Here is a 24,538-nt window from a genome sequence, read left to right as displayed (position 1 = left end):
CATAGAATTTAAAGGTTTTCAGCCTTTTTTACACATATTACCTAATGCAATTCTTTTAACGACCCTGTGAAATTAAGTTTTTTGGATTCAGGAACATGATCAGAGAAGTCAAGTATATATTCCTAAAACCCTGAAATTGTTTTATCTTTTTATTCTGCTAAGTTCCTCTATAACTTCTTTTCGTTTTAGTTTCCTCATCTTTTATTTTTCAAGATACTATTAAGCTATAAAAATATAAATTTTAATCAAAATATTTTTCTTTTAAAAATCAAGATTTTAAAGACTGCTTTTTATAGTGAGGAGCTACATAATGTCTATAGCATTCTAAAGGACTTTGTGCCATAAATATATCCAAATACAAGGCTTTTTTTTTCATTTGAGAAGTTCTATTTTAAGACCTTGATTTTTAAAATTTTAATTTCATAACTTTGCATGTATGAATTAGACTGTTTTTATTGTCTACATTTTAAATTGTCATACATCATGTTCAGTCAAAATAAATTACTTTGTCTTAATTATGTAAGCCTGCCTATGTGAATTTATATTGTCATTGGATACCTTCCTTAGTACTTACAGATTGAAGATTATTACTAAATTGTTTTAAAAACGATATTAAAGATGTGCACTTAAGGTACTACCAGAGTTTAGATAAATTATTTAGTACTAGAAAACATGATTTGGGAAAATAATGTATAATATAGTAAGTGTAACAAATATATAGAAAATCTGAAACTTTCTACATGGAAGTGAGAGAAATGGTCTAAAAATATTTAGAGATTTCAGTTTCATTTCTTTAAATTATTTGCAAACTGTAATACATATTTACTGTCATTTTAATTCATTATTATAAATTACGTGATACAGACCTTAAATACAAAGGTTTTTATTTGCTTTCTTAATTTATTAAAATAATTGCTTTACTAGAATGTATCTAATATTGTTCTTTCTTTAAATATTGACTAGAATGCTTTTCTGGTTGGAATTTCTCTTACCGAATTAATACAATGGTTAGCAGACAAGTTTTTAGATTAATATAACTGTCATTATAAAGATTTAAATGAATAACAAAGCTATTTCTGCTATTAATGGACACAAGAATTTTTTTTACCCTAATTCCATCTGAATTTATTTTTATTTTTGATAAAGACAAAATGACACACTAGTAGAGACCTAGATTGTATTCCCACTTTCTCTTAATGACCTGTATGACCTTGGGCAAATACCATGCACGCAGACTGAGTTTCTTCATCTGTACAGTGAGAATCATTCTGATACTTGTCCCAGCTACATTATTCGTTGTTGTGAAGATGAAGAGGTTGTACCTAAAAAAAAATTTGGTTAGAATAAGTGAGTAAAGAAAAATGAAGAAACTATGAAGTTAGACTTATAATGTCTCTAGTGTGTTTGTGACTCTTAATAGATGTATTGGACTGATTTTTTTTTTAAGCAGTTACTTTTAAGATAGTTCTCTTGATAAAGTTTTTATGTTCTCATACCTCAGCATTGTGTCCTCATTTGTTGCCTGGTTGCTTTGAGTGACACTGCTTATATACTATAAATGTGTTTATACTCTATCAATGAAGCATAATAGCCTTATAGTAGTTAAGAACCAAATAATGTTTATAACTTCACGACTGTTAGCTTTATAACTCTGCTGCAGATTGTTTAAAGAGCATGTTTAAGTTGATGAGTTAAGTTGATGAGTGTGCTTTTTTTGAAATTAGAAATTCTTATAGCCCACATTTTACTCTAATTTGATTGTGTATCAGCTGCTGTTTGCAAAGTAGATTCATTTATCAAGGGAGAAAGTGAAAATAAAGGTTAGTAGGGTGATCCAATTTCTTATTCTTAAAGAGGAGAGTTCCTTGATTATTAAAGTGACTCCATTGCATTTAACTGCTAGAAAAATTTAATTACAGTTCAAACATTTTCAAGGTGGGGTAGTTCATTCATGAAAAGGGTTGATAATGCTTAAAATGATATTTAAAAAGAAGTCACTGAATTATTTCCACATAACATAATCTTAAACACACTTTACATTAAATAAATAGCATTATTAACATTTTAGAACTGATTATGTAAAGCATATGATATAGCAAAACTAGAATTAACATGTATTTCTAATTTAAAGGGCACCTTAAGTTTTGAGCCAGTTATTTGATTTCAGAACTATTTATTCTTCAGGAATTTAAATTTTGGCTTCTATTTCCCAAGATTGAAATGGCAGGAAAGTTTGTTAAAACTAAAACTTTTTATCTTGGACTGAGTGGGAAAGGATAGATTGTCTCTTAAATTCCTACTGGTAAGACTTTCTAGCAAGAAAAGGCAAGTATGATAAGTATTTTTGAATCTTGTAAATTTATGTACATACTCACCTATTTTGAAAAAGCAGTATTTTATATACTTTGAAGATATACTTCATAGGGCTGGGCACAGTGGCCCATACCTATAATCCCAGCACTTTGGGAGGTGGAGGTGGGCCTGAGCCCTGGAGTTCAAAACCAGCCTGGGCAACATGGTGAAACTCCATCTCTACAAAAAAATACAAAAACTAGTCAGGCGTGGAGGTGTGCACCTGTGGTCCCAGCTACTCAGGAGGCTGAAGTGGGAGGATCACCTGAGTCCCAGGAGGTTGAGGCTGCAGTGAGCCACGATCATGCCAGTGCACTCCAACCTTGGTAACAGAGCAAGATCCTATCTTTAAAAAAAAAAAAAAAAAAAAAAAGATACCTTTCATAGACAATGACTTTTTATTTTATTAACAGACAATGGGAAAACTAGCTCAGATATTGGCTAGCTTATAGTTTGTTTTATAGTGTTTGGAAATTAGCTCCTTTCTGAATACATGTTAACATCCTGATGTTGGTATAGAAACGAGGTTTGTTGTTTGTTTCTAAATGGAAAAATTAATGTGATTTTAGAAGCCATTATTTCTTATCCATTCTGATCTTGTTGTGGATATAGGAATACTATTAAGAAATTTTAACTTCCTTTCAGAATTATATTTTTTGTTGCTAAAAACATTTTTTTTCTGTGAAAGGATCATATACTGGATAACATACAAAGAAGACTATATTCTAAATAATGAACTTGTAAGCATCCTGGAAACTTGTACAGTAGGGCTATTATAAGGACTAATGCAGGCAGCAGGAAATATTCTTACTATGTTTAGTCAGCAGCTCTTTGAAATTTTCTCTTTCACAGTGAATTAAAATGGATTGACATATGTTCATCTGGACTAATTTTAAAAATTAAGCCATACCTGTGGCTGGCTGAATGTTAAACAGCTTAAACATATATATATTTTTAATTTTATTACTCTACCAAGAAGTTAATTAAGTTTTAGGAAGTCATCAAAAAGAAAAAGTCTCAAAAGGTTAAATTACCCAGTAATTTTGCCCTTAACTGTATGTTGAAGAAAATGAAAACAGGTGTCCACACAAAAGTTGTATATGAATGCTCATAGCAGCATTATTCATCATAGGCAAAGAAAAAAAAATGCAGATGTCCACCTGATGACTAGATTAGCAAACTGTATATATCATGCAATGGAATATTATTCATCAAAAGAAATGAAGTGATACATGCTATAACATGAATGAACCTTGAAAACATATAGAGTGAAAGAAGCCAGTCACAAAGAACCATATATTGTATGATTCCATTTATAGGAAATGCCTAGCATAGGCAGACCTATAGAGACAGAAAGTAGATTAGTGGTTGCCTTGGGCTGGATGCAGACAGTGACTACTAAAGGGTATGTTCCTACTTCTTAGGGTGATAAAAATATTTGAAATTGGTTATTTTGATAGTTGTACAACTCTGAATATCCATAAAACCATTGAATTGTACACTTTAAATGAGTGATTTGTATGGTATATGAATTATATCTCAATAAAGCTGTTACCAAAAAAATAAGGGGAGATATTCTCAGCTTCTGTCTCACATAAATTTCACATACATTGCCTTAGAGTTGTATGTTCTTACAGTAGTTATTGTATCATTTATAACCACTGTAAAAAATGTTATCCAACTTCTTTATATAAAATTATACAGAATTACTGAAGGCATTTTATGATTTATTGACTTTTGACCATCACCATCCCCCCTTGTTTCCTACGTAGGGCCAAACAGCCTTTGATGTAGCAGACGAAGACATTTTAGGATATTTAGAAGAGTTGCAAAAGAAACAAAATCTGGTATGTTTGATGACTAATAATTGCCTATATTACTTATCTTAATAACTTTGAATTTGAAACAATTACAAAAGTATTCTTGTGATGTTTTGTACTTTTTGGTTTTAAGTTATCCTTAAGTTTCACTAAATGATAGTGAAAGAGAATAAAGGGTGGTGATATTTAGCCTTTTGTGTTGCTTATCCCCATTTCTATTTCCTCCCCTTCTCAAAATGAATACTCATATATGTCCTCAAGAATAACGTTTTTATAATTTCATTAGAGTGTTTTACTTAAAAGATGGAATCTATAAAATCTCATATATCCAATAGCAGGTCCTAGATAAGCAAGGAGTTATATCACTAGAAAACAGTTTTTTTTTTTTTTTGGAGATGGGGTCTTACTCTGTCCCAGGCTAGAGTACAGTGGCACGATCTCAACTCACTGCAGCCTCCACCTCCCGGGTCCGAGCAATTCTCCTGCCTCAGCCTCCTGAGTAGCTCGGACTACAGGTACACGCCACCATGCCCGGCTAATTTTTTGTGTTTTAGTAGAGATGGGGTTTCACCATGTTGCCCAGGCTGGTCTTGAACTCCTGAGCTCAGGCAGTCCTCCCGCCTCGGCCTCCCAAAGTGCTAGGATTACAGGTGTGAGCCACTGCGCCCAGCCAGAAACAGTTCTTTAAGTAAAATATCCTCAGCCAGCCTAAGTGGTTAGTGGATCTCGACTTTTTCAGTAAAGTTGGAGGGATGTAAAAAATCCATCTTAGCCCTGCATGGAGCTTTTTAATTGTCTAGCCTATTTCATTCTTTATTCAAGCTCTTTCCTTTTCAGGTAAAACTTAATTTATTTCTTTCTTTGTTTTGTCTTATTTAATGTCTGAAAAACTACTTTGTTATTATTTTAAACTCTGCATCTTAGTAATAGTATCTTAATAGTTTTCTTATTTTCCTTTGCATAACTTTGTACAAAGCTCCATAGTGAAAAACGGGACAAGAAATCTCCACTAATTGAATCAACAGCAAATATGGACAATAATCAGTCACAGAAGACCTTTAAAAAGTGAGTAAAATATTCAAGTACATTTGTTACTTTTGTGAATGAGTTGGCATAGTGGCCACAGGCATGATTATTGTGGATCTGGGAAGAATGAATATATTTTAACCTTTTGTATTTCTAATCATTTGAACACTGTTTTCCTTTAACAGCAAAGAGACGTTGATTATTGAACCAGAGAAAAATGCATCCCGTATTGAATCTCTGGAACAAGAAAAGGTTGATGAAGAAGAAGAAGGAAAGAAGGATGAGTCTAGCTGCTCTAGTGAAGAAGATGAGGAAGATGACTCGGAATCAGAAGCTGAAACAGGTAAAATTAAAAGATAAATGCATTTTCGTTGAATTTTGTGGCAGTGTAAAATAAGACAAGAAGAGACGTAATTTTTAAATTTTTCAGACTGATTTGCTACTTGTTTAGATACCTGCCACGCTACTAAATTATCTTTCAGTGAATGCTAGAAACTTACATATAGTTGTGAATTTATTATTATTTAATTATCTGGAGGCTGTTGTTCACCTCTGCATTTTGCCGACCTATATTTAAAGAAGTTGCAGAGGCTTCTAAGACTCCTTAGGTACAGATAGGTTGTGAGTGGGTTCTCAGCAATTGAGAAATGCTCCTGTTCCTTCTGAGGTCCAAACGTCCAGGATGCCGGTCCCAACAGCATCCCAAATTTTCCCTAAGAAATAGTAAAGTAGGAATGGAGTAAAAACTCTTTCCTGTGAGGGTGTGGGGGAATTTGCTTTGTTTTGAGAAATTTTAAAGATACAGAAAAGTATAATAAACAAACATTCATATTCCAACAACCTCGACTTAAGACTTTAACTACTGTGACATTTAATCATATTTACTTCAATTTCTTAAATGAAGTTAAAACATTATAGATGTCTTTTTTAGTCACCCACCCTAGTCTGCTTCCCTTTCCTTCCTTCAAAGGCAGTCACTATCATGAGTTTTTTTCTGTAATCTTCTAGTTCATTTTTATAGTCTTACATATGTGTATTCATATGTAACATATAACAATTATAATATTGTTTTGTGTTTTTTTCATATGGTAGGAATTGTTATACATCTTTTTTCACTCAAAAGTTATGTTTTTTATATTTGTCCATAAATCTATTTCTATAACTTGATCTGCATTTTTTTTTTTTTAGCTATTGTATAGTATTCTATTAAATATGTCTGTTTCCATTCTGATGAACATTTACCTTATTCTCAAACTCCTGGGTTCAAGTGATCCTCCTCAGCTTCTCCAGTAGCTGGGACAACAAGCACATGTTACCATGCACATCTAATTTTATTTTTGTTTTTTGTAGGGTTAACTATTTTGCTGAGGCTAGTCTTGAACTCCTGTCCTCAAGCAATTCTCCCACCTCAGCCTCCCAAAGTGCTGGGATTACAGGCATGAGCCATTGTGCTCAACCTATAGCCTAAAGTTATTTTTATGCAGTTAATCTCCTCCCTGGGAGACATTACTTAGCTCTCAGTCTGTAGTCAAGTATATCATTACAAATTAAACTATGTGCACAAGAGAGCCAAGACTTGCACCCAGATCTCCTAACTTGTATTTTAAGTCTTTTACTACTTATGTAGTATAATTCAAGAACTAGAAGTCCAGGCATCTCTTTCAAAGATTTCTAGGTTTTTGTTCATCACTAAATTTTTTCTTCATTAGCCCTTGTTTGTATACAAGTCACTGTTCAATGTTAGACACCAAGGAACTATTTAAAACAAACAAGAGACCTTAGGCCAGTTTTAGCACTAACCAGCAAATCTTCTGCTATCTTTTGGTTGAATTTCCTTGATTATAAAATGAGAAAAATCGGGCTATATGACCTAGATGGTTCTTAAAACTCTAGTATTCTATTAAGTATAACTAATTACCATCAAATTGCATTGTATTTGTTCCCGGTTTGGAATTGAAACGTACTAATTGCTCTCTACTCAGTTTCTCACTGAGCTAACTTTAAATGTTCCTTTTAAGCATTGTACTATGATAATTTTGTTCTTCCTGTTGCTAGTGGTCAGTTGTGCCAGGAAAATTTGACTGTCTCAAGAATTAACCCATGTAAATGCTGTGTGGTTCCTTTCCTCTCACTCTTTTAATATCAGCTAGGCTTTATCATACTTTATTTGGAAAGCTTGAGAAAGCAGCCATTTCCCTGTAGCGCTACAGCTTAATTTGACAATTTGTAAACCATTTGTTCTTTCTACTTTTTGTAAGGTTATTTCCTTGGGAAACTATTTGACGTAAAATAACTATTTTGCTGAATTTTGTAAAATAAATAATTTGCCAAAACAGTTTTTCTTCAGTGTTCTTTCTCTTCTCATAAAGCAGATAAAAATGAGAGTGCAACCATAAGTTTTAGTTACCTTTCAAACAATTTACAATTGTGAAAGTTAGTTGAGAAAATGAGAAAGAAGAGTACATTTTTGCTTTTAGGGTTCTTTCTTCTAGGATTTTTTTGTTCTTTGTTGAAATCAAATGGATAGAAAGACTACAGCAATATTAATAACATTTACAAAGTAAGTTGGATGGTGGGGCTGGGTGCTGTGGATCATGCTAGTAATCTCAGCAGTTTGGGAGTCCAAGTCTGGAGGATTGCTTAAGCTCACGAGTTCAAGACCAGCCTGGGCAACATGGGGAAGCCCTGTCTTTACAAAAAAAATACAACAATTAGTAGGTGTGGTAGCACACACCTGTAGTCCCAGCTACTCAAGAGGCTGAGGTGGGAAGATCGCTTGAGCCTGGGTAACAGGCTTCAGTGAGCCAAGATCATGCCACTGTACCCCAACCTGGGCAATAGAACAAGACCCTGTCTCAAAGTAAATAAATAAGTTGGATGGTGGTACATGGGGTTTATCTTATTTGTTATTTATATCTCCTACTAGACTGCAAGTGAAGGTATTTTGTCTTTTCATTGGCTGATATATCCCTAGTACCTAGGGCACTACTTGAAGAATGGGGACACTTATTATTTGTTGATTGATTCTCTACACAGTTAGGTGGATTATTTTCCAAGAAGATGATATTGTGCCCATTTAACTTTAGACTTTTTAGGAGTGGGAAGACATGCTCTTTGGGACATTTAACCATACTGTTTGACAGGAATGTAAGGTAATTATTGACAAAAGCACTTTTAGATTTCCTTGATTAAAGAGGAACCATCAGTTTTAGATCAGTAATAATAGTTGTTTATCCATTAGAAAATTGCATAGCTACTGTTAAGTTTTTAGTTACATTGCATTCATGCATTCAAATTTTAAATCTTAAATTTCTTTTTATTTTCTTCATTTTAAAAGTACAGAAGTCAGATTCTATTTGTGCGTTTTATTGTCAGAAGCTTTGTTGTGTATCTTTATTATCTTAACTATTTATTTCAGCATATATATAGAGACAAGTCTAGAAGCTCCCTGAAAAACTGACTTGCGAAAAGGAATCACAGTGGGGAAAGACTTTTAGTTAACAAAACCTTAAACAAAAATGGAATATAAAATGATTTTTTCCCAGCCATTGAGACCAAATATATATGGAATCTTGACTCTTAATTGTTTGTCTTTAATAGATAAGACAAAACCCCTGGCTTCTGTAACTAATGCCAACACTTCTAGTACACAAGCAGCTCCTGTAGCTGTTACAACACCTACTGTGTCATCAGGTCAAGCAACACCTACATCACCTATTAAAAAGGTAAGCCAAAATTGTATTTGCTGAAAATACATGTATTCTATTTATGTACCACTTGGACTAACTCATTAAAGTAATTCTGAATTTTTATAGTCTGTTGCAAAACTATGTAAGATTTCAGAATATAAATATGTATTTATGTTTCTAAGTTGAATGAGATTTCTTCTGAATCATGTTTTTTTATCCTTTTTGCAATTGATATTACTGTTGATATTACAGTTGGTAGTTAACAAATATTACATACAGTTGATAATAAATGGCAGAAAGATAAAAATTTTTGTAATATTAAAATCAGTGATTGTATTAGTTTTTTTTTTTTTCTATTGAACTTTTATTTTGGGAAGCTCAGGTTTTATATCCTTTATCTCTATTAAGTAGAGGTGTGCATGTTGATAATTTCACACACGGGTAAGTTACAAATACTACTACCACAAGTCAATGAGAGAACTAGAATCTAAATTTTTTAAACTCATAGTACAAAGCGCTAGGCAGGCAACTTTGGTATGCCAGTAGGAGCATGATCTCTGAGGTCAGATAAACCAGAGATGAGCTCCTGACTCTACCTTATTAGTTGTTATGACCTTGAGCAAGTTACTTACTATCTTCCTTTTGTATAACAAAATAAAATAAAGAGAAATACAGTTAATATTGTAAGGATTGGTTGAGATAGCCTGGCCAGTAAACTGAGTGTGTTTTCAAAATGTTAGTTTCATTTCTTTCTCTTCTTTCTGTTCTCTGTCTGTTCTCCATCCCTCTCGTCTCTTCTCTCCACCGAAGCAGTGTTTTCCAGTTAGTGTGTTAATCTTTTTAAGACTTTACGTTTTCCTGCTTCTCTGGAACCTATCTTTCTTTTAACCCAAATTAACAATTAAGAGTTTTTGTTTGTTTATGTTTGACCTACTAGTCTCTTTTCAAAGATTTCTCTTCACCCGTCCTTTTTTTTATCTTTTTTTATCATTTCCCTCTCTGTCCACACATACCTTTTTTTTTAACCAAACCCTTGAAAAATTGATTGCAGTAATCATAACACTTCATGCCTAAATATGTCAATATGTATCTCCTAGTACAAGGCTATTATCCTTCATTCTCAAAATAATCACACTTAGGAAATTTAACTTTGGTATAATACTATTATGTTATTAATAACTAATATACCCAGATTTTCCCAATTGTCCTTTGAGTCTTTGTTTTTTAAAATCAGGGGTCCACTTGGATTGTACATTGTGTTTAGTTGCCTTTGAACTTCTTATTTTGTTGCTCGTTTGACATTATGTGCATGAGTTTAAGGACTGATTGGTTTTTAAATCCTCACAGCATTTCTGTTGTGTTGTCAGTCTTGCCAATATTTGGATTTGGCTTTAGGTGGTCAAAATATAGATCTTTTTGAAATCATAAACTACAGAATAAAAAAAAAAATCCCTGCTGTTAGTAATAATCCTTCTCTCAAACTTCGCAAGGAAGGCAGTAATGTAAATTATTAGTGGTAGAAACGTCTTGGTTTCATTGGTACATAGTTTGAATATTGAGAAACTGTATGAATCACTTATCTTACCTTATATATTCCAAAACTGAGGGCTTCTTGAATTCAGTTAGAACTCATGTTCATATGATAATAATTATGTATGCTTTAGTTAAGAAATTCTCTAAAAGCAGTTTGTCTGCAAAATTTTGAAGACTGTTAATCATCCTATAACTAGCGTCACTATAAACTGCTTTAATTAAAGTTTATTTTACTTCTAGGACCCCCATGTACTTCTTCAGTGAATACTAAATTCATTCCTGCATCTTTTGATCTGTTTAGACTATAATGTTATCAGAAATTCCATCTCCCTGGAATACCTAGGCAAGAAACTGGCTATCTTTTTTTTTTTTTTCTTTTTGAGACAGCCTTGCTCTGTCACCCAGGCTGGAGTGCAATGGCACGATCTTGGCTCATTGCAACATCTGCCTCCCAGGTTTAAGCGATTCTCCTGTCTCAGCCTACTGAGTAACAGGGATCACAGGCACCTCCACCACACCTGACTAATTATATTTTCAGTAGAGATGGGTTTTCACCATGTTAGGGTATTCTCGAACTCCTGACCTTGTGATCCGCCCACCCAAAGTACTGGGGTTACAGGCGTGAGCCACTGCACCCAGCACTGGCTATCTTTTGGGTATTTGGCTAAGTAATCCCTTTCCTACTACAGTCAAATGATTACGGTAAACTTCCTGTGTTCAATTTTCTTTTTCTTTTTCTCACATATAGCCAACATTTATGGCAATGTAGTTCTCAATTTATACCTAATGCCCTAACTGAAAAGAAATACTTTATAACCTCTGTTAGTATAGTGGGCCAGTAATCTCTTGGCTGTGAAAGTTCTTATTCAAAATCACTCTTGATTCTGTAATTAAGCTAATATAATAACATCTGCTTCTAAATTTGCATATTTAGAAACTACTTTATTCTCAGTTTCAAGCACCATAACTTACTTTGAAGATTATATTGTTTCTTTGTTCTTAAAGTTTTGTAACCAAATTTTATTCAAAACGATCATGTGTAAAAATTTTGAATTTTTTTTTTTTTTTTTTTTTTTTGAGACAGAGTTTCACTCTTGTCACCCAGGCTGGGGTGCAGTGGCGCAATCTTGGCTCACTGCAACCTCCACCTCCCAGATTCAAGTGATTCTCCTGCCTCAGCCTCCTGAGTAGCTGAATTACAGACACCTGTCACCACACCCAGCTAATTTTTGTATTTTTAATAGAGACGGGGTTTCATCATGTTGGCTGGGTTGGTCTCAAACTCCTGACCTCAGGTGATCCACCTGTCTCGGCCTTGCAAAGTGCTAGGATTACAGGCATGAGCCACCGTGCCTGGCCTGAAATTTTTTTTTTAATGAAGAGGGGGAGTCTTTTTTTTTTTCTTTTTTTTTTTTTGGGACGGAGTCTTGCTCTGTTGCCCAGGCTGGAGTGCAGTAGCACGATCTTGGCTCACTGCAAGCTCCGCCTCCCAAGTTCACGCCATTCTCCTGCCTCAGCCTCCCAAGTAGCCGGGACTACAGGCATCCACCACCACACCTGGCTAATTTTTTGTATTTTTAGTAGAGACGGGGTTTCACCGTGTTAGCCAGGATGGTCTCGATCTCCTGACCTCGTGATCCACCCGCCTCAGCCTTCCAAGGTGCTGGGATTACAGGCATGAGCCACCATGCCCAGCCGAAGAGGGAGTCTTCTTATCAATATTGTATGACTTTTAAAACCTGTTATATTCAGTGATTCTTATACTCCTGTATCTACTTTAATTTAGCATATTAGTATTTTTAAAAATTGTTTCAAGTTTATCTGTAACTTTAGTGACCTAACATTAAATTTCCTTTAACAGATTGTTAATTTCTAATTGCATCTTAAAAGGTTTTGCAATTATCTGTTTTTAGGTTCCCAGTCATGACTCCACTTCTAATATTTAGATAAAGTTATCAAGTTCTCCAGCTTCCTACCCCAGTACATAAACTATGTATGTGTGCACTTGTGTTCATGGCAAGACAGATCACAAAAATGGAAGCACACGAAACAGTTTTACATGCTTATTTTCTTTTAATAACTTGGGTTAACTATGGTGAAAGATAGATGTGTTTACTTTAAATGATCTTTCCTTAATTCTTTAACCCTTCCACTGAAATTAAAGAACTGTTTCTGTAGCAATATCAAGCTGATGATTTGTGGAGATGTTATCTATAAAACCATCAGTTTGATTTTGTGCTTAAAATTGTTAACTAACAAGTTTATATAAGCCTCTCTAGTCAAAATAAATATTGTTGGGATCTCTAAAGCAGATTATCTATTCTTCTATATGGGTGTACATTCCAATAAAATGTAAATGGCATTTTCTTTACTTGATGGTAAAAAATCAGAATTTTTATGGAATTAAGTGTTCTGGTTAATTGAATTCAATGTAATAGCTAATAATTTAACAAAAGACTGCTATGTGCTGTGGGTATATAAAGTAGTCCAATCGAAATGTACAGATGTAGCATGATTTAAAAGGAGAAGAAATTATATTTGACTTAAGGTAATAGAATCAGGACATTTTAGATAAATCTTAAAGTAGGTAGTACTCCACCTGAGAGAAGAAGGGCTTGTAAAACTTGTTGAAAGGGAGAGAAGAAAAACAATATGAGCAAGTGGGGATAATATGGAATACTGTCGCAGGAAAAATGAATTGTTCCATTTGATTGATTTATAGGGTGCATATATACAAAGTAAACAGGAAAAGTAGAGCTATATTGCAGGATGTCTTCAACTGTAGGATAACACTTTTATAATCTTTTTGATAAGTAGTAGTCGTGGAAGATGTTTGAACAATGCCATGGAGAGAATTATTCTTTATAGAATATTATTCTGACAGCAGTGTACAGATTTGAAGATGAGAGGCTTATTGAGAAAAGGTTTATTAGAAAGTCATTGAAGTTGCCCACAATGATAAGAATATGAACTAGAGAAGTGACTCTGGGCTTATAAAGGAGAGGAGATTTAGAGACTTGACCTCTAATTTATGGATGGAGGAAAATGACAGAGAAGGTCTAACATAATTGTGAAGTTTGAAACAGGAGATTGAAGAGATATACTTAGTGCCATTAACAGAATTAGGGAACTGAAGGAGAGATGGTTTGGAAGTAAAGGTGTTTTATTTTAGACATACTGAGTTTCAAGTTTTCAGTTATAATTCTAGATTGTCCACTCTACAGGTAAAATTAGGACTGGAAATTTAGGAGACTGGACTGGAGAACAACACATTTGAGAATAAGCTGACTACAATTAATATTTAGCCTGAGGAAGTAAAGACCCTCCTCCTAACCCCCCAGGAGAAGAAAGTAGAAAGAGAATATGAGAGATCCAAGAGCAGGCTCTGGAAGGGCTAGCACAAGGAAAGTTGTACACACACACACACACACACACACACACACCCTGTATAAGGAACGTTGTATACACACACATACACACACACACACACGCACACAGAGTCAGTCAAGAAAAGGAATGGTCAGAATAAAAAGAAAAAGAAGGTCAAGATAGCATCCAGTAAAAGAAGCCAAAGAGAGTTTAATGGAGGAGGAGGTATAGTTAAGTATTTCAGGAAGGGTTTATTTTATGTATCAAGTACAATTAAAAGGTGCTTTTAGACATATAAAGCAGTACTTAAATCCAAATTCATGTTGGGCAGAGTGGAGGTATATCAGCCATTACAGCGTAACAAATGCCCATTTCAAAATTGATAGATAGTACTGCCTCGTTTTTCTCAACTCTAAAATAACAGTAATAGTAGTATTTCATTGGGTAATTATAAGGTTGAAACAGGATAACCCATGTGAAGCACTTAGCTGAGGGTCACACACTAGTAAATATTTGTTAAATGTTATCTTCATTTATAACAATAAATGTTAGCTTCATTTATAACAATAAATGTTATCTGATCTCTGGCTGTTTTATAATGGGGGAAAAAACGTTTGTTTCCAGGTTTTTTGTTTGTTTTTTTGTTTCTGTTTTTTGAGGAGGTGGGAGACCTAATGTGGGTGTTGGCAAACTATGGCTGGTGGGCCAAACCTAGCCCATTACCTGTTTTTGTATAGCAAACTGGTTGGAGAAAAAAAATTTAAAAAATGTCATTGTCCCTAAAGTTTTATTGGTTACAGCCACACTCAATCATTTGTGTATTAATATTATCTGTGTTCCACAAAGCCTAGCATTTACAGTGTAGCCCTGTAACCTCACCAATCAATAAGCAGCTGTCTCAGTACCCATCATATTGCACAGAATATTAGAGTTCGCAAACTTTCTTGGTCATTGGAGCCCCTAGTGTTGGGTAGGATTTTTTCACAGTGCCACTGGCAAAAGGAATTGCCTGTTTGTCTCATTAAGTAGTTTGATGGAAATGTGATCAAAATGGCAGTATGTGCAGTGTCTATGAGATGTCACTGTGCTTCTCTCAAAACTTTAAAATATTCTACAGAGCCCCCGTGATTTTGTTGTGACACTCTGGAGCACTTTGGTGCACATTTTAGGAACTGAGGAATGCTTAGACCCTATTGATAGCAATTCATTACTGGAAGTACCAGAGGTATATCTTTATAACAGTTTTGTCTATGAAGTGGCCCTCAAGCATCATCATGGGAGCTTTAACAAGCCCTGTTAACCTGCTAATTATAGCAAATGTTGGCAATAGATATGAAAGAAATGATTTTTAAAAAATTATTAATACCCTATGCTTGTGGCAACTAGTTAGTTGCTGTATTCACCAATCTATATAGTTAACTGTGGTTGAGTATAGAAATTCTAGAAGTGAAGTTGATGAAGTGATCTAAGGATAACAGAGGTTGCATTTTTAGGGTTGTTGGAAAGCCCTTAAGATAGCATAAATATTTGTACATAAAATTAGTTTTTATTATAGTTGAAATAGTTAATGTTTGGTGGGGAAATCAGTAAATTTAAGGCTGTGATGTTAAAAAAAAAAGTATTATAATTGGAAAAATATCAGTTACTAGTTTTTGTTGATTATATTGGACACAAAATTTTTTAACCAGAGTATATACATGGATTAAAAACAAAATTCATGTGCAGTAGTTTGTTCAGTCACATGCTATATTATCTACTCTGTATGCCTTTAATTGCTTTAGAAGTTTATTAGATTTTTTTCAGATTATCTCATGCTAAAATTAGAACTTGTTCCCAGTGACTTTTAAAGATTGGATCATTACCCAATTATTGGGGTTTATTATAAAATTATTTTAAAATGAAGAAAATATTTTTTGTTCATAACTTCCCTTTTCTGTTTTCATGCTTTCAATCTTTATCTCTTTACCTGTCTTATTTTAATTGGCTTTAGTATGATTTCATTGCTCCTATCATGCCTGTGGTGGAATCAGTAGATCCTGCATCATGGAGGCAGGGCTTGCGCAAAACTGGCATTGTTCTTGTGCCCAGTAAGGGTGAAAAATCTATGGTGAGGCATTTCTATGTGCAAGAATTTATATTAGGTTACAACATAACAAGTTTAATATAAATTGGTTCCAAAGATGCATGGTTTTAAGTCCTTATGGTGTGCTCATTTCTGTTTTCTGTATTTGCATCATAATTTTTCTGTGTGATATAAAGTGTGTAGTGTGTTTTCTTAAGTCTAACCCCTAGGAAGGTAGTCTATTTCTTTAAAATTTTTAGATCTTTACATTTTTTACTAAGACATTAACCTATGTAGTAAAAGTGTTTTATCCTGAAACTGTAAACCATAATTTTAAATATATTATCTGTAAACTTATTGTTTCCAATTTAAGGACTGATCAGCTTTAAAAATTCTTTTTTCTTTTCCTAAAAAATAAAATAAACACAGTTTCCAACCACAGCTACAAAAATTTCTCCCAAAGAAGAAGAGAGAAAAGATGAGTCTCCTGCAACTTGGAGGTTAGGACTTAGAAAGACGGGCAGCTATGGTGCACTTGCTGAAATCACAGCATCTAAAGAGGGTCAGAAAGAAAAAGATACTGCAGGTGTTACACGTTCAGCTTCAAGTCCCAGACTTTCCTCCTCTTTGGATAATAAAGAAAAGGTAATCTATTTCACAGTCTGGTTTCTATGAAAACTCTTATGATTTCTTTTCCAGGAACATCAAATCTGGTAGATTTTCTGCTAGTTATCTTTAGATCTAGGTATCAAGTTAATTAACCTTAATGAATTACATAAGACAAATGTAATTTATACAGAATTATAAATACTGGAAAGATCAGATGTATTTGCCTAAAACATAAATTATGGGACTATACTCTGTTAAAGGAATCTATTATCTTACTTGAGAATTTATAATAGAACTGTATTAAGGAGCAGGCTTATTTTGTTTATTATGATTCAAGAAGCTTTCTGAAGTTTAAAAAACAGGAACACATTTATTCTAGAATGTTAGTATACTCATAAGTTACATTTATTCAGTATCTGAAAAAAAATACCAGATTTTTCATCTACCATATTACAAGCAACTTTGTCTTAATGAGTAAATTTAATAACTCTATTTTGAGAGGCAGTATTAATACTGCATTATATAGGATGTACCACAGTTTATTCAATACTAGTATTTATTTCTACAGCATATTCAGTGCTTGGACTATTTTTTGCCCATACAGTTTTCTTTCTATACTTAGAAATGTTTCCTTATATCAGAAATTCAGATGAAATTTCTCATCAAGTAATTCTAATATTTGTGCTTTTTTATCAGTTTACTGTGCAGTTGGTTTCCAGGTATTTTATGCCAGCTTACTAGGAATGTATCAGAGTGTCATTGTCACTACACACTCTTAGCCATATTTGGATAAATATAATTTAAATAATATTTGTTTTGACTATTTTGATGTATTTGAGAGCATTGATTATCAAGGTTCTAAATAGCTTGTATAATATAAATGCTTGAGACCTCTCAGTGAACCATATTTGAAAGTTTATTTCTCTGGAAGAAATAAAGATATTTCAGCTTATGACACAGTATTAATCTGTTAGAGAAGTTTTAGAAAAAGTCATTAAAATCTGGAGAAATTTTTTTCCTTTCTTAGTAAAATATTATCTGATTCCAGGCTAAAAGAGAAAGAAAACTAATTTGAACAGGCTGATTATTGATTGACATTAATTTTAGAGTTCAGCTAGGAATTGTTGAAATACTGTAAACTGTGATAGCTATGTAATTATAATTATTGAATAACCTTTTCTTAATACTTTTAGCATTGCCTATAGCCAGTACCCAAATTAATTTTTACCTATTTTTTTCCCTGTTGTGTAGGAGAAAGATAGTAAAGGAACTAGGCTTGCATATGTTGCACCTACAATACCAAGACGACTAGCCAGTACATCTGACATTGAAGAGAAAGAAAACAGGTGAGTTTATTTTGATTTGCTTTATGCATTCACTATAAAATCTTTATTATCTAGCATTAGAGTTAATACATGAGCATTGTAGTTATGTGCGGATATGTATTGTGGGAAGAGATGGAGGATATTCCTGAAGGAGAAAATACCAGGTACATAGTCCTGAGGAGGTGCAGGCTTGGTATGTTCATGAAATAATAGCAAAGAAGATGTGGCTGAAACAGAGTAAGGGGAAAGTGGGAGGAGATAAGGTCACAAACTAGTACGAGTTCTCTAAATATTCGGAACATTTAGGAAAGGGGAAAGAAGAAGGGAAGGAAAGCCCTTAATCATTTTAGTTTGTTTTAAATATTTTTGTTTAAATATTGTTTAAATATTTTAGTTTCTTCCTGTTTTTCAGCTTATAGAATTTTTTTTTTAATTTAATTATTTTTATTTTATTTTATTTTTTTTTTTGAGACAGAGTCTCGCTCTGTCACCCATGCTGGAGTGCAGTGGCGCAATCTCAGCTCACTGCAATCTCCACCTCTCAGGTTCAAGTGGTTCTCTGCCTCAGCCTCTCAAGTGGCTGGGATTACAGGCACCTGCCACCCTGCTCGGCTAATTTTTTTATTTTTAGTAGAGACGGGGTTTCACCATCTTGGCCAGGCTGGTCTTGAACTCCTGACCTTGTGAGCCACCCGCCTCGGCCTCTCAAAGTGCTGGGTTACAGGTGTGAACCACTGCACCCGGCCAATAACTTTTTAATATACTTGTAATCATGTTATAATATCTAATTTTTTATTTTTTTCCCCTAAGATCTCATAAGCAGTCTTCTATGTTAATATATATTCTTAATAAGCATTTTTTTTATCGGCACATAACATACTATAAAGTAGATCTTCTGCGGTTAAAGTAAGCATCTACCCTACTTTATATTTTGTGATCAAAAAGCATATTTCTATAAATATCTGAATTTTCCCCCATACTTAGGGGAAAAAGTATACCTTAGGGTATAATCTTAGTACTGAAATTACTTTATCTTCTTGATTAGTATTCCTAAGTGTCCTCCCAAAGGTTTTTACTAGTTTCAGCTTATACTAATATTTACTAGTGTACAGCTTTCTTAATCCTATTTTAAAATTATGTACCAGAATCTGAAGGGTGTTCTTTTAACAGAGATTCTTCAAGTTTGCGAACAAGTAGTTCATATACAAGGAGAAAATGGGAAGATGATCTTAAAAAAAATAGCTCAATTAATGAAGGATCAACGTATCATAAAAGGTAATAATACTATTCTTAAGTGGTTTTTATGTATTCATTTATAAAAATATGAGGCAATTTGTTTGGAGCCCTCAGTTTAACATCATTTTAAACAAATATGTGTTTTTATTAAATACGAGTTTTTGTTGTTTAAAACTTACTCTAAACACAGGATATATATTTAAAGATAGGTGATAATTTGTTCTTATGCCTATTATATAATTAAGCTTCAAATATTATGAAATGTTTTTTGGATTGTTACATATTTAAAAGGAACTCCTTTAGAAGGAACTCCTTGACTAGAACAACTTAAACAGGCCAGTGTCTTAATGGATCTAGTTGTCATTGTTGATCTGGAAAGATTTGGCTTGCCCTAGAACTCAGAGCTATGGAAATGCCTTCAGTTGGAATGTTGGTAGTATCATATTGAAGAGGAAAAAAAGCCCTATAAACAATTTCTTTACTAAAAGCAACCAAAAAGAATAAGATGTGAACAAGTATCATGTAGGCATTGGTTACTTCCGAGGTATCTGACCCATTGCTGAAATAATTTCCTTCAAAAAAATGTCAACGTCTTGATTTCCCCGGGTAATACAAAACCAAAGTGTGTTTTTCAGGCTCAGCCTGGCATGACCATATGGTGTGGAATAGTTTCAAAAATATGAAATATCAGATCATCTTTGTCTTGTTGAGAAAGTTGGGAGGAAGCACTAAAATGATACACTACCGAATTAAGTGAAATCGTCTAAACTCTAGCAAGTTGTAGATGCAACTCTTGGTGCTGGAGCTGGTGGTGTATTTAGGAACACAGTTTTTAAATTTTTTTTCTAGCCTTGTAATTTGTATAATGTATAGACATTAACTATAGAATACACATACAAACACATCCTATATAGATATGACTCTTTTGTTTAGTTGCTCCTTTGGTAGAAGACAAGATGATTTGATTAGTTCTAGTGTTCCAAGCACCACATCAACACCAACAGTTACCTCTGCAGCTGGGCTTCAGAAAAGCCTGCTTTCCAGCACAAGCACTACTACAAAGATTACAACGGGTTCTTCCTCAGCAGGCACACAAAGCAGGTAAGTCACAGATACATTTTGTGCTCAGGTCTACTGTGTGCTTATGTATGTGCATGCGTTTTTGTTTAGAAGATTGTGGGGCTCTGGATTTTTTCATTTATCTTGTTAAATTTATTTGCAGACAAAAATTGGTTCCAAAATGAGGCAATTATGCATGTCTGGGGGAAATTTTAAGTCCCTGAACTATGAACTTTCCTTGAATTAGACTGCTTAAAATGTAAATTTCTCTCTTTGACAGCTCTGGGTGAGCTTTTTGGTTCATAATTTAAGGATGTCTCACCTTGCGTTTTAAAAAAATCCATCCCTGTAGTCATGTGTTTTCAGCTGCTAGAAAGTGCTTTCATTGTTTAGCTGTTTTCCTTTTCTCTTTTTTGTGTTGCTGCTTATGATGCTATAGTACCTCAAATCGTTTGTGGGCTGAGGATAGTACTGAGAAAGAAAAGGACAGTGTTCCTACGGCAGTGACCATTCCTGTTGCTCCAACTGTTGTAAATGCTGCAGCTTCTACCACAACCCTGACTACAACTACTGCTGGCACTGTCTCCTCCACAACAGAGGTCAGGGAGAGACGCAGGTGTGTAAAGGTCATAACAGTACTGCTGATATATCTTGCCCAGTGATCAAAGTTGTTTTTTGTTTTAAAAAAGATCTTGTGAGGTTGATGGCCATCTCTCCAGTAGACTAATAAATGAAATACCCTGTCAGCTCAGAACTATGTAAATTGATACAACTAGCAATTATTTATATTTAGGCTTTGCGACTCACCTCTGACAGAATTAATGTTTTTTTGTTTAAAGTCAGTGAGCAAGACAGTTGTTTTCTTAAACATTTTAGTTTCTAAGGTGGTTTATTTCAAAAAAAATTTTTTGATGAAGAACTGAAAACACCACACACTTAAGGAAAATTAGATGCAACATGACAAAAACAGGTTTTGTCATTCTTCTCATTGTTTCCTCCCATTATTAAGAAATTTGAAGGATGTTGAACTGTTTTGTTCCTGTTGATTTGGAGAATTTCTTCTCTTGGTAAGGAAAGACTTCTGTGCATAAGTGTAAGCCAAATAATTTTGAGTATGTTGAATACATTCATTTAATTTTATCTCTGATACATAGAAAGCACTTATTCAGATTTTTTCAAAGAGTCTGAATTTATTTTGTGTGCTTAAATATTTTTAAAAGATTGCTCACTTCTTTCTATTGCTGCCTACTGGCATGGAATCATAGATGTACAAAGGAGCTTACTAACTATCTTTTGGGATTTCCTTGCTTTACCGAAGGAAACTGAGACCCAGAAATAATATGTGACTATTTTACTTTTGTATGGTTTATTGGTGTGAGGGCTGAGGCTAGCCCCAAGATTGCAGGAAAAGTAGTTCAGTTCTTTCTGCTATATTATGCACAGTCCTTAGCTTTTTTTTTCCTCTTGAAAAAAAATAAAACCTTAGGAAACCAAATGTCAGCTTTATTTTTATATTTTATTCTTGCAAAATTAAATTAACTATGTAACTAATTTTTTTTTTACTAAAATACTGACCAGATTAACTTTGTTTTATTTCTGTCACGTAGTACTTACATACAGAGTTCTTTTTCTCTGTTGCCTAGTGAAGTGCCTGGCCTGTAGTAGTAATGGCCTCACAGTAATATTTGTGTTTGAATATATGAAAAGTAATAAGTTAGTGTTAACTTTTTTTTCTATCATTGCATCTTTAGTTTTTGCCTATATTTAGGTTTTGTTTCTATTTCTATGGTGAAATTTAGTGGTACTTTTATAATGCCACTGCAAGTGGTTAGTATTTTGTGATTTGAGTACCAGTATAGGTCATATTATATTTTAATTATCTTCCCCTTTTTCCTATAAACTTAAGTCAGTTTTAGGTTGTTGTAGTGCTTCTCAGTAAGACCACAGAGCCAACAGAAATTAGTATCCATCATTTAATCAAACTTAAATAAGTTTGAGGGCTTTGCTTTTTTTGGTGGTGGGGTTGGGAGGGGTTATTGAAAGGAAGAAGGATCAGAAGTTCTTGGTTTCTTACTCCTTACTCTGCCTTGATTCTTAAGGTTAGAATTATCTTTGAGTCAGAAACTCTTCTGTTAAATGAGGTGTTTGATTTATATTATTTTTAACTTCTAGAATCTTTTTTATCTCTAGCATAGAGATTCAGTGCTTTTGAAAATTTCTCCAGTGACAAAACCTAATAAATGTCTCCCCAGAATCATCAGTTGTTTCAGAACAAATTATGATTCTTAACCCACAGATTGTTTATTCTGCTAAAGAGAATTGAGTTTTGACTTTTAGAATTAGTCCTAATTAGTTTTAATGGAAGACATTGAAGATTGAAAATTAAACGCTTGGATATATTTTTAAACACAACAGATTCTAATTGCATAAGAAAAAAATGTGGCAACATTTTTTCTCGTCTATATTATAGAGATTTTTTGTTTGTCTTAACCTTGTTTCAATGATGTTTGCAGTGATATTGTTTGTGTTTTGTTCCATGTGAAATAATTGTTTGCAATCTTGAATACATTGTTGGCCTCTTCTCTTTGTCTTTTATTTAAATTTCGTCAGTGGTTCTGAAATGTATATGATTTAAAATTTGCCTAAAAAATGTATATATGGTGATTTGAGAATATACTGTGGCTAAAACAAAAAAAGTCAACACAGGTATACCCTTTGGGTTGCTCAGAAAATGGTAAGCATCTAAGGAATAAAATTATATACCCTATATAGTTCTAAGAAAGAGATGCAGTAGGTCAGTGTGATACAGCAATGATAAAGGCAACAATGGGGTTTGGTGGGTATATTCTACCATCTTTTAATGATCAGCTCTTTGCAATTAAAAGTACATAAAATATATAAATTATTTTTCTTCTCTATGTCGTATTCTTAGAGGTCTGCTCTAGATAGGTACCCCAAAGGAGGAGAAAGGAACTGAATATTAGATGGTAATTATCAAATAAAGGAAATGTGTCTGTATTACAAATTGATAAGCTATATTTTTATGCTAATTTGGGATGAATGTCATATGGAAAATTAAAATTATCTGCAGGTGCAGATTTTATGTCTTTCAGTTAGTAACTTTTATCCCCCCAACCTTCATATGTGAAACCAGGTATGATAGATTTATTGACTTTCATGGCAATTTGAAACTATTGAAAAGGAATCCAGGCTCATTGGGAGAGAGTGTAGTGGTTGATAGTACTATTTGCCATGGTACTAAAAAAGAGCCAAGTGTCAATGCAAGTTTCTCTATTATACACTAAATATGAAACATTTCACTGTAGTCAAATTTGACAGTAGTTCACGTTCATATTTAGTTTCAGAGCAGCTCATGAAATGCTAAAGTGATAGCATGCACCCTATCTGTCTTGCTATGAACTTTTTTTTTCCAAGACAGGATCTCTGTCACCCAGGCTGTAGTGTGGTGGTGTGATGATAGCTTCTGCAGCCATGACCTCCTGGGCTCAAGCAATCCTCTCACCTCAGCCTCCTGAGTAGCTGGGACTACAGGTGCGCCATCACACCCAGCTAATTTTTTAAATTTTTGTAGAGATGGAGTCTCGCTATGTTGCCTAGGCTGGTCTCAAACTCCTGGCCACAAGCAGTCTTCCCACCTTGACCTCCCAACGTGCTGGAATACAGGCATGAGCAACTGTACCCAGCCTGCTATAAGCTTTGTTTAACCAGATTAACTATCACATTTAGGTTTCATCTCCTTTTATTTTTTCTTCTCTTCCTTTGGTAGAAGTCCAAAAAGTAATAACTTGCATAGGGCCAGTAGGTACATAAATTAAATGAATGAATGGAAAAAATAGCTATTGGACATTTTCCAGGCTGGTGTTCTTAGGAGCACTTTTCTATATTTACTGAATATGCCACAAAATGGGTCAGGGGTGGAGGATTCTCTATTTAAATGGTCTTGGGAAGTACTGAGTTAAGCCAAGTTAATATAGGTTACATCTCTGATTGTATCACAGAGCTTTCAATATTTTATTGTGATTTTCCTAGAGAAGGTTAGAATGTATAGCATTTCCCTAATTTATGCAACCATTTTCTATAACAAGCCCCTCTTATATCCCAGAATTAATGTTTCTTAAATTTTAATAACAAGATTATTAGTTACTCTCTTATTCCTTTTGAATTACTTGTCCCAGGAAACTCACTATAATAGTTATAAAAACATAGTATCTGTTATATCTAAATAAAATTAAAGTCAAAGTATAATAGTGATGGAATTTTCATCTTAATATAAGTATGTTGGATGTCCCATTCAAGTAAAACTCCCTCTTGTAAATTTCTTGACTTAGCTACAAATGTAATTATGTGGAAACAGCAAGAAGAACCAGTTTTCTGAACTAATTTTAAGCAATAAGTAAGAGTTAATTGATGAAATTGAGGCAACTAAGATCTTGCGTG

The 24,538-nt window shown here is 33.7% G+C and overlaps 1 protein-coding gene and 1 long non-coding RNA gene across 18 annotated transcripts in view; one reads left to right on the top strand and one right to left on the bottom strand.

Annotated features, from left to right (window-relative positions):
• Positions 1-24,538, top strand: part of PPP1R12A (protein phosphatase 1 regulatory subunit 12A) — a 161,426-nt gene that overhangs the window by 108,823 nt on the left and 28,065 nt on the right. For 4 of the 14 annotated variants that reach the window (XM_001163581.6, XM_024347959.3, XM_054664528.2 and 1 more), the window contains exons 6-14: positions 4,125-4,199; positions 5,149-5,237; positions 5,384-5,541; positions 8,799-8,923; positions 16,281-16,496; positions 17,712-17,806; positions 18,956-19,060; positions 19,955-20,122; positions 20,520-20,696. In XM_001163581.6, the coding sequence (XP_001163581.2) occupies positions 4,125-4,199; positions 5,149-5,237; positions 5,384-5,541; positions 8,799-8,923; positions 16,281-16,496; positions 17,712-17,806; positions 18,956-19,060; positions 19,955-20,122; positions 20,520-20,696 (1,208 nt within the window). The remainder of the gene's footprint in view (positions 1-4,124; positions 4,200-5,148; positions 5,238-5,383; positions 5,542-8,798; positions 8,924-16,280; positions 16,497-17,711; positions 17,807-18,955; positions 19,061-19,954; positions 20,123-20,519; positions 20,697-24,538) is intronic. The other 10 variants (XM_009425903.5, XM_063786932.1, XM_063786927.1 and 7 more) reach the window with 9 other exon arrangements.
• The window catches only part of LOC107967589 (uncharacterized), a 97,944-nt gene continuing 74,519 nt past the window's right edge, over positions 1,114-24,538 (bottom strand). For 3 of the 4 annotated variants that reach the window (XR_008538521.2, XR_008538522.2, XR_010148370.1), the window contains one exon: positions 1,114-1,322. This is a non-coding gene — a long non-coding RNA (uncharacterized LOC107967589). Of the gene's footprint in view, positions 1,323-5,698; positions 5,912-24,538 lie in introns of all 4 variants that reach the window. The other variant, XR_008538523.2, reaches the window with a different exon arrangement.

This window comes from Pan troglodytes, chromosome 10, assembly GCF_028858775.2.
Source record: "Pan troglodytes isolate AG18354 chromosome 10, NHGRI_mPanTro3-v2.0_pri, whole genome shotgun sequence".
NCBI lineage: Eukaryota > Metazoa > Chordata > Mammalia > Primates > Hominidae > Pan > Pan troglodytes.
The sequence above is the reverse complement of the archived record's forward strand: the minus strand, read 5'-3'. Positions and strand labels throughout refer to the sequence as shown.